Here is an 11,229-nt window from a genome sequence, read left to right on the forward strand (position 1 = left end):
CTCTCTCTCTCTCTCTCTCTCTCTCTCTCTCTCTCTCTCTCTCTCTCACACACACACACACACACACACCCCTAATGGAGAACTCACTTTCCCTAAACATTTCTAGCTGGAAAAATGGCACAGCAGTTAAGAACTGGCTGCAGCACCACACAGGGGATCAGTACTGTCTAAACATACAAACATGCACAGACATACAGGCAGGCAAAACACCCAAACACATAAATAAAATAAAAAGAAAAATCAGTCACATAATCTGTTATAATACTTACACAAAAATTTAGTATTGCTGAATTAGTAAACACAGTTTTGTACCTGTACTTACCATGGCAATAAATCTGCCAATAAAACGGAAGTATTTCAGGTGGTCTGGATTGATGTAAGAAGCGGGGTTTATCTGCAGGCAGTAGTTATCCTTCCCTGCATATTCAAACAGGCAATACATTGGGTTCAACACTTCATGTGACAAAAGAAAGAACCATTCTCTGAAATCAAAAGAAAACTTAGGATGAAAAATTTTGTAGGTAACCATGTGAACAAATCACAGAGCAGCGTTACAGAGCTGTTAGGAACCTGCCCACATCAACTGAGATGGTTTTCTAATTGCTTGCTGAGTTTTCTTGTTTCTGTTCAATCTCACATTATGTTACACAGGATATTTATATATTCTTAAATTTTAAATAATCTAATATACCATTAGTTTTAAAGACCCTTACTTGATTGCCTACTAAAATTTTTCTGTTCACAATCATAATATGCACCCTAATTTCGCAGATATTAAAATGTGAAAATGGTTTGAGTTGATAGACTATTATACACAGGCAAGTTTAAAATTCACTGTTGGGCCAGGTAATTAAGAGTAGTTGAATGGCAACTAGTATTCTCTGTTCAATTAAGTCCCATGGTGTACTTAAGGATGGCTACTGTGCCAGACACCTCACTGTGACAGAGGAAGCACTTAATCCAGCCACTTTATTAGAAAAACACCCTGAAAAGCTTACTTTATCTGTGGTCTGTCTGTCTTTCTGTATGCTCGTGTGTGTGCATGCACATAGCTCACAACTGCCTTTAACTTTCATCCAAGAGATCTGATGCAATCTTCTGAACTCTTAGCACTGCATTCTAACATAACCAACCCCCACCCCAACACACATAATTACAAACAACAAATCCTTTGTTGTTGTTTTCTAGACAGGGTTTCTCAGTTTAGCCCTGGCTGTACAGGAACTCATTCTATAGACTAGGCTGGCCTTGAACTCAGAGCTTCACCTGCCTCTGCCTGCCGAGTGCTGGGATTATACGTGTACACTACCACCTCTCACAAGTAAACTCTTAAATAAGATTTAAAAACAAAACCCAAAACCTAGTAACCGGTGAGATGCACTTACCAGTTAGTAAGCACACAAATACTCAAGTTCGGAACTAATTCATTAAAACAGTATTTCAGCCAGGCATGGTGGTACATATCTTTATTCCCAGTACTTAGACAGAGGCTAGAAGATCTCTGTGAGTTCAAGGACAGCCTGGTCTATATAGTGAGTTCCAGGATAGGCAGGGCTATGCAGAGAGACACTGTCTCAACAGACAGACAGACAGACAGACAGACAGACAGACAGACAGCATTTCAAAAGCTAGAGAAATAGGTCAGTGGCTCCAGCACAGGCTGCTCTTGTAGAGGACCTGGAATGAAATCAGTTTCCCAGCACCCACCTATATGGTAGCTCACAACTATTTGTAACTCCAGTTCCAGGAGATCCAAGACCTTTGGTTCCACAGCACCATGCACACATGTGGTGCATAGACATACACACAGGCAAAAAACATGCAGACACATACACAAAAATAAATCTTAAAAAAGAAAACCTTCAGAGGCTGGAAAGATAGCTGATGGTCAAGAGCACTTGTTGGGAGGACCTGGGTTTGTCTGTGCACTCCCAGGGCGCCTCACAGAGAACCAGCACCCCCTTCTGGCCTTCAAGGGCACAAGGCACACACATACATGCAGGCAAAATACTCATGTACATAAAATAATATAGATAAATCTAAAGAAATTTAAAACACCAAAAACCCAAACTAAGTATTTCTACTCTTCCTAATAATTCTACAAATAAATATTTTCTCAAAATAATAAAATATTCAAATTCAGACTTTCCTCCAAAATTCTTCCCTTCCACATTGTTACCACTTGGTAATTTATTATTTTATCAGAGAAAGGGTATCATATAACCCAGGCTGGCTTCAAATGCCTTCTGTAGCCCAAGTTCCCCTTGAACTGATCCTCCTACCTCTACCTCTCAAGTGCTGGGATTAGTCATGTGCCACCACACCCAGCTTAAATTTGTATTATCTGTTCATTTTTAAAATACTTGGTTTTCCTTACATTTTTATTTATTGTCATTGTGTGCATGTTTACGGTGAGTGTGTACAGGTATATGTAGGTATGTACAGGTCATAGCACACAAAGGCCAGTGTGCATGTGGAGGCTACATGGAGTTGGTTTCTTTCCTTCTGTAGGTTTTGGGAACTACACTAAAGTTGTCAGGGTTGTGTGGAAACCACTTTTACCCACTGAGCCACCTGTGGCTCTAGCTTAAAATTTTAAGCTGATGTAATATTGTCATGCAATAAGCAAAGCTATCTCTCCTTGCTCACAGATGTCTAGTTTGAACAAATGTTCCAGAAAGAATAAAGCAGAACAGAGATCTTCAACTCTCTCTTTCACACACTCTATTCTCAATGCTAAGTTAATCCTAGGCACTGCTGCCTCTATCAGGAGCGAGGAGGAAATGTCTTGGTCACTGCAGAGCTTCAGGTAATCCATGGAGCAGACAGGAGCTGACTGACACTAGTTACTGGTCAGAAAATGAAAACCTTACATCTGTACTGAGCGAATCTCTAAACTTCTACCACAGGGTTACTCTGAGGACCACGTGAGTGATGTAGGTGCAGTCGACTTAACAGTTCTTAAAAAAATAATTGCTGAGTTAATGTTTGTTGAAATTCTGTCCTTGCAGCTTTATAAAGCTATAATAATTTCCTAACTTCACTTTCCTGAAACATACTATTGAGAAAATACTGCAACAAAGTGTAATGATACCTTTGGAGGTAAGGAACTAAGTTCTGAGTATTCATATATCACTACCTTGCTACACCTCCATAATCTAAACCTTCTTCTCCTGGGAAAATCACCCACAAACGTCTTCTTAGATCTTGCGGGCTGAAGCTCATGATCTACAAAACAACAAAGCAAAGAGAGCGTGACTGCAGCTGTGGAGACAACACCATCACCTCCCATTTACTCCACTGTAGGTGACGTAAGGTCCATAGGAAACAGTGTTCACAGTTAGCTAACGTTACACACATAGAATACGTTAGTAAAGTTTCATACATTTACATAAGCATCTATATTTTATATACGTTATACCCCTCTACATGAAACGTCTTTCAATTGTGCAGTGTAGAGTAACTCTAGGCATCATCAGAGATGAGCTGGACTTTTCTCCCCTGCTACCAATCAGGTAAGGAAGAGTAGTAGGTTTGACTAGGTTTGGTTTTTGTTTCAGTCAAAAGATACACCTAAAAAGCTAACTGACTAACAGTGGCTACAGAGAGAACTCACTCACCTTTGGAAACATACACAGTGAGAATCTAAAAGTTACATAGAAAAACTACTACTTTGCCTCTCACCTTGGGTGGCAAACAGTGTCGTGTGCAGATATGAAGGGCATTACAGAGCTATAGTACATATGTCAATTTGTTTTACCCTCAGTAAAACTATTTAATTATGTCCCCTCAGGAAAACACCACAGGGGCCTGAAGAGGGATAGTTTGATATAATATCTGTACTTTATCAAATGATAGGAATAAATGGTTAACACTTAAGTACCCAAAGAGGACTGTTTAAGTTCCCTCAGTTCCCTAGGGAACAGAAGCAGATTTACCACTTTCAGGAGAATGGCTTTGACTGTTGTACATGGTTATGATAAATACCCTTCAAGTACCTTAAGCTAGGCACTCAGCTACACACTTGAGAGGCTACCACCAGTTTGAACAATTCTCTTTAACAAATGCTAATGTAAAGGGACTTTTTTCTTCTGAACTTTCCAGCATAAACAGTTAAAAACACCATTTAAAGCAATTTTCTCCAGCACCTGTGAAGAAAACCTGTTGCTAGCCTTTAAACTACACCTTATTTTGATATTAGACTTATTGCCTTTAAGCAGTCATATTTTCTCTTACATTATAACTGCCCATTTATTTCGTGAATGCCAAATCTAAGATGAGAGTTTTAAATGTTTTAAAACTCTATCGTGGCTGCAAAAGCCTTTCAGTTGTAAGATCAAAAAGATAAAGGCTTGTTTAATCATGGTTTGCATCTTGTCACTATAGCTATCAGCGAGTTATATATAGTCCAAAAAGATACTGACAACTCAGTGACAAGAGAGTAACCGTGACAATTAGAAATGCATAAGGGCTGGGCTGAGAATGTCCAAGGACCCTGACACCAGGTCATGGGTATAAATATAATACTCTAAGTGCCTCAGTCAATCTCCAAGTCCTCCTCCCTGTTTCTACGTCACAGGATGCCAAGTGGCTTGTCTTTTATGTTAATAACTGAGGTTCCATTAGAAACAAAACAAACTAAAATGAAACAGTCTGCTAAGGCCAGTGATTCTGGTCTCTTTCCCTTCTGCTTTCAGTCTGGTGCTCCTGAAGCTATCACAATATAAATACTGCAGGACCTTGAACATCAGTAGTAAGACAGAGACGAGTAAGATGCTTTAAACAAAACTACAGCCACGGGGTGTTTTATTATTCTAACACAATCTAATGTTTAATTGCAGTTGGCTTGATAGTGCTAGCTAGGATATAAAGGTAAATAGTGAACTAATGCACTCACTGATGGGAAATGAAAATTTAATGACTACTGAAAATTCATATAGCACCTTTTAGATGTTGTTTCCAATGGTTAATTTCTTTCCTACTTAAAAATCACTAATCCTCAGCGAAGTACATGCCTACCATAAAAAAGTAACATGAAAATATAAAAACCACTCCCCTTTCCCTACTTATCACATTGTTCATATGGCTATTTTTAGAGCTTTGTCTAGTGACAGTTTATGTTTCTACTTATATATCTAGTTCAAATCACACACAGAACTTGAAATTCACTAATCACTCTTACACTGAAAAAGCAGAAAACACTGCACAGGAACACTCACACATTCCTAACTGTGGAGCACTAAGACAGTAGGCAACAAAAGTAAACTGAAAAATTCAAGAATAGGGGCTAGGGAGTTGGCTCAAGGGGTAAAGTGCTTCCAGTACAGGCATGAGGACCTGAGGTCAGATTCTGAGCACCCACACAGGAGCCTGCTGTGATAGTGCATGCCTGTAAACCCAGCACCAGAGGGGCAAAGACAGACATATCTTAATGGTTTCTTGGCCAGCTAGCCTAGCCCAGTTGTCAATTCCAGGTTCAATGAGGAACCCTGCCTCAAAATGCAAGTTAGAGAGTGACAGACCAAGGTACCTGAAGTATACCTCTGACCTCCACACCTGCACGCACAGGCAAACATGCCTACACACACACACACAGAAACACAGACACACACTTACACTCTCTCACTTTAAACCAGTGGTTTTCAACCTTCCTTTGGTGATCTCCAACCATAAAATTGTTTTTGTTGCTACTTCATAATCATAATTGTGTTATTGTTATGAATCGTAATCTGAATATTTGTGTTTTCTGATCATTTTAGGTGACCTCTGTAACAGGGTCATTTGACAATTCCCAAAGGTTGAGAACCATTGTGATCATACCACAAGTAAAAGAAAGTAGACATTACTGAGTAAAGCATATAATACCTGTTGAAAGGAATCCTCAAACAAGGTTTTTCTTGTCACTGTGATCTTTATATGCTGTGGCATGGCCAGTTGCTGAAATGTAAGAATGATTTAAGTCAACTCTCACCATTAAATGGCCTAGCAACAAAACCAAAAAAGAACGTTGTACATCTTTGCTAATAAAAACAGACTTTGAATATGAATTGATACCCATGATTGCCAACACCTTTGTAAGCATTCAAGCTGCTTCTTTGAAATATGAGGAAGATCAGATCTCACATGTAAGGTGCTTATGTAATGACTCAAGTAAGTCTTTGATATTCAAATTTTAATTCAGACTTATGTTTCCCAGTTAATTATAAGAATTTGAATTTAAATCTTTACCATAATACTTTGATTAATGCATTCATTTCATTTAGAGTCCATACAGACAACATTACAACATTAGTCATTTATTTAAACATCATAAAAGGAATATTCATATAATATATATATATATATATATATATATATATATATATACACACACACACACACATATATATATATTATATATATTCATTCATATGTGTACTCATCAAAGACTAGACATGGAGCTACACATAAGGCACACACTTATACTCACAGCATTCAAGAGGCTGAGGCAGAGGATTTTGAGTTCAAAGCTAGTGTGGACTATTTAGATTGTTCTGTCTCAAAAAAACAAAAAATAAAACACACATGCACAACCTGGCAGTGGTGGCACACTCCTTTAATCCCAGCACTCTTTTGTCCAAGACAGATGGATCTCTGGGTTGGAGGCCAGCCTGGTCTACACAGTGAGTTCCAGGATAGCCAGGGCTACACAGAGAAACCCTGTCTTGAAAAACAAAAAACAAAGCAAAACAAAACTATAACCATACATCCACACCCACACAAATATTTTGTTTCAAGGTTTATGCAACATGAAAATAATAGGGACTGAAGAAAAAAGTGACAAACTTTCTTATTCAAATGATTTCTAGCTTCATCTTTGGATAACCGAAGACAGTTATCTAATTGATAAATATATTTCACTGTCCTAAAGATAGATGACTCCAATGCTTCACATTTTTCTTGTTAATACATATTTTCAGAACTGCTGTGTAACATAAGCAATGTAACAAAGAGATACAGAGACACAGAGCCAATACTAACCTGACACCAGAACCGGAAATACTGAACTTTTGCCTTGAAGTCCCGAACATAGGCTATCTGGGGTCCATTGTCTCTGAAGAACAAAGATAAACATGACATATGCAACTGCTTATAAAAGAAATGCTAAGGGAAAGCTAATACACTCCCCTCACCCCACCCCACCCAGTACTCAACAAACACAAAAGCACCCAGCAGAGCATATTTGTAATATTCTTTTTTTAATGTCTCCTAAGGACTATTTCCAAGTAAGATCATGTTGAAGCCACTGCTGGGAGTGCTTTTTTTTCTATGCAGGTGAATCTAACAGAGCTGGATAAAAGAGTTCCTACAGAGGAACCCTTCACAACGAGTACTCTATCCTTTGTCCTTAAAAGCGGGCTCATGGTCAACCGGCGAATGCTACCTAGAACAGACATTTCCTAGTGTGACTATAGGTCCGTCTAATGAGCTCTAACTACAAGTGCTGTAGAGGCTTCCAAGAAGTCAATTTTTTAAAAAAGCAAAGATATCAGTTAAGAGTTTTGCTCTTCACCATTCCAGTGTGGCCTTTCTCCAAATGACTAGCACAATGAGGACGGAAACCATGCAGGTATGTTGTAGAACAGGAAGAATTCTAGATCTCTGGAGGCCTCCATGTTGACAGTGTTTCAATACAGAAGTACGTCTGTCTGATTTTGAACTCAGCAATTCTGGAAACTTGACCAGTTCAAGTAGTTTCCTCTGTATTCCTCACAATTTTCACTACATATGATTTTCATCTGTGTGGAAGACAGACAGCCTTACTTCTTCCTCTCCAGTCTCTCTTCCATTCCCTTTTCTTGCTTCCTTACACTTGGTGCCAATACAATACCGAACGGCAGCGATGATCATAGCCATCTTTGATCTTACGGAGTCATTAGTTCATCATTAAGCATGAGGTTGGCCGAGGCTTCTGTTTGTGTTCTTGTAAGAACATTTCCAAGGCAGGTCAAAGTGGATCATTAAATTCCTTTGTATTTCATCAACAGCTTTTACTGAATGATATGATTTATTTTAAAAGCTTCATTTACTTGTATGTACATGAGTCTTGGCCTGGCCTGTATGTATGTATGTATGTATGTATGTATGTATGTATGTATGTATGTCCATGCACCATGAGAGAGCCTGTTGCCCAATAAGGCCAGAAGAAGACACCAGGAACTGAATTTACAGACAGTTGTTAGCTGCCAAATAGATGCCAGAAACTGAACTGGAGGCCTGTCCAAGAGCAGCAATGCTCTTTAACTCCTGAGGCGTCCACCCCAGATCATATGATTTTTTCCCTCTGGTCTGTTTTTATGGTGAATTACATTGTTAGTTTTAATTTTGTCTAAGGGAAGGAGTGTGTACCTGAGGAGGCCTGACGAGGGCACTCAGTCTCCTGAAGCTTGAGTTACAGTTATACAGGTATGCACCTTTAACTGGCCCAGATTATTTTTAAATAATGTAGAAATATATGCTAATATCAAATATAAGCTGTTATTGCTGTAGGGCTTTGTTATACGCACCCAAACTTAATTATAACTAAGATGAGTAATAACATTATCTACTTACGATTTACTTCCAAATCTAACTTATCTCTACAACTTTATTAGTGCCTAACTGGACTCATTCCTCAGTTTCTGCTGTAAACACACATGCTTTTAATATGCACAAGTATAAAGCTCTCAGCAAGATATTAGCAAAAGTATTTTAGCAGAATTAGAGTTGATGTCTGAATCCTTCATACTATGTGTAATTTACAGTTAGAATATAAGATAGTTCAACATATGAAATCATATATCTGGTTGGGCAGTGGTGGCGCATGCCTTTAATCCCAGCACTTGGGAGGCAGAGGCAGGCAGATTTCTGAATTCGAGAGTTCGAGGCTAGCCTGGTCTACAGAGTGAGTTCCAGGACAGCCAGGGCTACACAGAGAAACCCTGTCTTGAAAATCAAAAAAAAAAAAAAATCATATATCAACATAACAACAAAGAGGGCTGGAGAGATGGCTCAGTGGTTAAGAACACTTACTGTTCTATCAATGGACCAGAACTTGGATCCCAGCACATAGGTTAGGTGGTTTACAAATGTCTGTGTATCTCGATTGCATCATTTTTCTGATGTTTGACTTAATCTTGTGTTTTGTTCATCATGACCTTAGGCTACATCTGGGCTGAGTGTACATAATATACAGTCTAGCGTGTGGAAGTATGTCCTTCAATGCTCACACAATGAGGCATTTCTCATAATGTGTTGAGTGAGTCATGTCAGTAAGGAACTAACTCCTAGGCTGAACACGGTGGGACAGCTTTTTAAGAACAGCAGAAGCAGAGCCAGGTAGTCTAACAGTTCAAGACCAGGATGGTCTAGAGAGAGTTCCAGACCACCAGGGCTACATAGCATATCTGTTTCAAAAAGAAAAAAAAAACCAGCAAACAAGCACACCCCCTAAATTCATAAAATACGACCAAAAATAAGCAAATGCTACATTGTGGTGGTTCATATCTTTAATCCCAGAATATTAGAGGCACTGGAAGCAAAGGTAGACAGATCTCTGTGAGTTCAAGGCCAGTCTAGTTTACAGAGTGAGTTCTAGGCCACTCAGGGCTACAAGGTGAAAATCTCTTCCCTATCCCCAAGCAAAAACAAAACAAAACAAAAACCCCAAAAAACAAAAACCACCAAGACACAATGTACAGTGACCTATGGGCCCACCTCAAGTACAACTTTGTCTTTGGGAAAATCCAACAAATTTGCTGTGCTTTGGATGTGTAATGTTTAGAAAACTTACAAGGCTGATTTTCCTGTTCGTGGATCTATATAAGTAGTTGCTCTTCTATTGTGGTCCACAAAATATGGAATTCCGTCCACTGTGAATCTCATTTCCCAGCCTTCTGGTAAGGGCTTTTCATTTAACTGACTACAAAATACAGAGGAGAACAAAAGATATTAAGACTTACTTCTTTACCAAATACAGAAACTAAAAATACCCACAAACAATAAATCTTTCAGAAAACATACATGGTCCTGTATTTTCAGGTGTATAATAGAGGTCTCTAGCTGACATCCCACAAACACACTAAAGTTGTCGTCAACAACATTCAAAATGAATCATCACAGCATTACTGGCCAGTGTTCTCCCATCTACTTCGTCACTCACCTTAAACAGCCAGGGAGCCTAAGCTCACTCACTATAGCTCTGAAGTCTTGCTACTCATCCTTTACCTTCAGCTCCCACTGTAACTCTTGCTCTCTTCATCTACGCTGACAAGCAGCTGCCTACATGGCTCTGCTGCTCCTGGTCTCACTTGGGCCTACATATGATACTGCTGACAGAGCTTATGCCTAAAACAGACCAATTTCTCTTTTGCACTCCCTCTCAGGAACCCCGAGATTTCACACACATGGCTAGCGATCATTTTCCCAAACAAGTCACAGGCCAAATGACATATTCGCCCATTGACAAATTGTTTTCTTTGTTAAAGCAACTTAAAAATTCTTTATGCAATATCCCTGTCTACTTCCTTCCTTTATCTTTCTACCTGTCCTGGAACTCTGGGCAACCTTCTTTAAACTTCAGTTTCTTTATCCATAAAATGCAGGCAACAGTCAGGCATGGTAGCACACACTTTTGATCCCAGTGTTGAGGAGGCAGAGGCAGGTGACTCTGAGTTCCAAGACAGCCTGGTCTACATAATGAATTTCAGGGTAGCCTGGTCTATTTACTGAAATCCAAAAAACTCCAAAAAACAAAAAACAAAACTGGAGGCAACATAGGGGCAGTAACTGAACTAAGTGAGTTATTTCAAAAAGCAAGCTGAGGATGTACAGTTAAGGTGCACTGGGGAGAAGCTAGGCAGTACTGCACACCTTCAACCCCAGCACTCAGGAGGCAGAAGCAGGCAGATTTCTGTGAGTTTCAAGTCATCCTGTTTACAAAGGAAGTTCTAAGACAGCGAGGGCTACGCAGAGAAACCCTATCTTGAATAAAGAGAGAGACTGGAGAGAACTGGAGGAGGGAATAAATAAGACCAAACATACTGCAGACATGAAATAATCAAAAGAGGCCGGGCGGTGGTGGCGCACGCCTTTAATGCCAGCACTTGGGAGGCAGAGGCAGGTGGATTTCTGAGTTCGAGGCCAGCCTGGTCTACAGAGTGAGTTCCAGGACAGCCAGGGCTACACAGAGAAACCCTGTCTCTGCCTCCC

The 11,229-nt window shown here is 39.5% G+C and overlaps 1 protein-coding gene across 2 annotated transcripts in view; it reads right to left on the minus strand.

Moving 5' to 3' along the window:
• The window catches only part of Itch (itchy E3 ubiquitin protein ligase), a 96,688-nt gene that overhangs the window by 18,349 nt on the left and 67,110 nt on the right, over window positions 1-11,229 (minus strand). For both annotated transcript variants that reach the window (XM_028775246.1, XM_028775247.1), the window contains 5 exons: window positions 9,812-9,940; window positions 7,021-7,093; window positions 5,866-5,937; window positions 3,140-3,228; window positions 323-482 (listed from right to left, as the gene is read on the minus strand). In XM_028775246.1, coding sequence (XP_028631079.1) covers window positions 323-482; window positions 3,140-3,228; window positions 5,866-5,937; window positions 7,021-7,093; window positions 9,812-9,940 — 523 coding nt within the window. The remainder of the gene's footprint in view (window positions 1-322; window positions 483-3,139; window positions 3,229-5,865; window positions 5,938-7,020; window positions 7,094-9,811; window positions 9,941-11,229) is intronic.

Source organism: Grammomys surdaster, unplaced genomic scaffold (genome assembly GCF_004785775.1).
Source record: "Grammomys surdaster isolate TR1022 unplaced genomic scaffold, NIH_TR_1.0 254, whole genome shotgun sequence".
Taxonomy (NCBI): Eukaryota; Metazoa; Chordata; class Mammalia; order Rodentia; family Muridae; genus Grammomys; species Grammomys surdaster.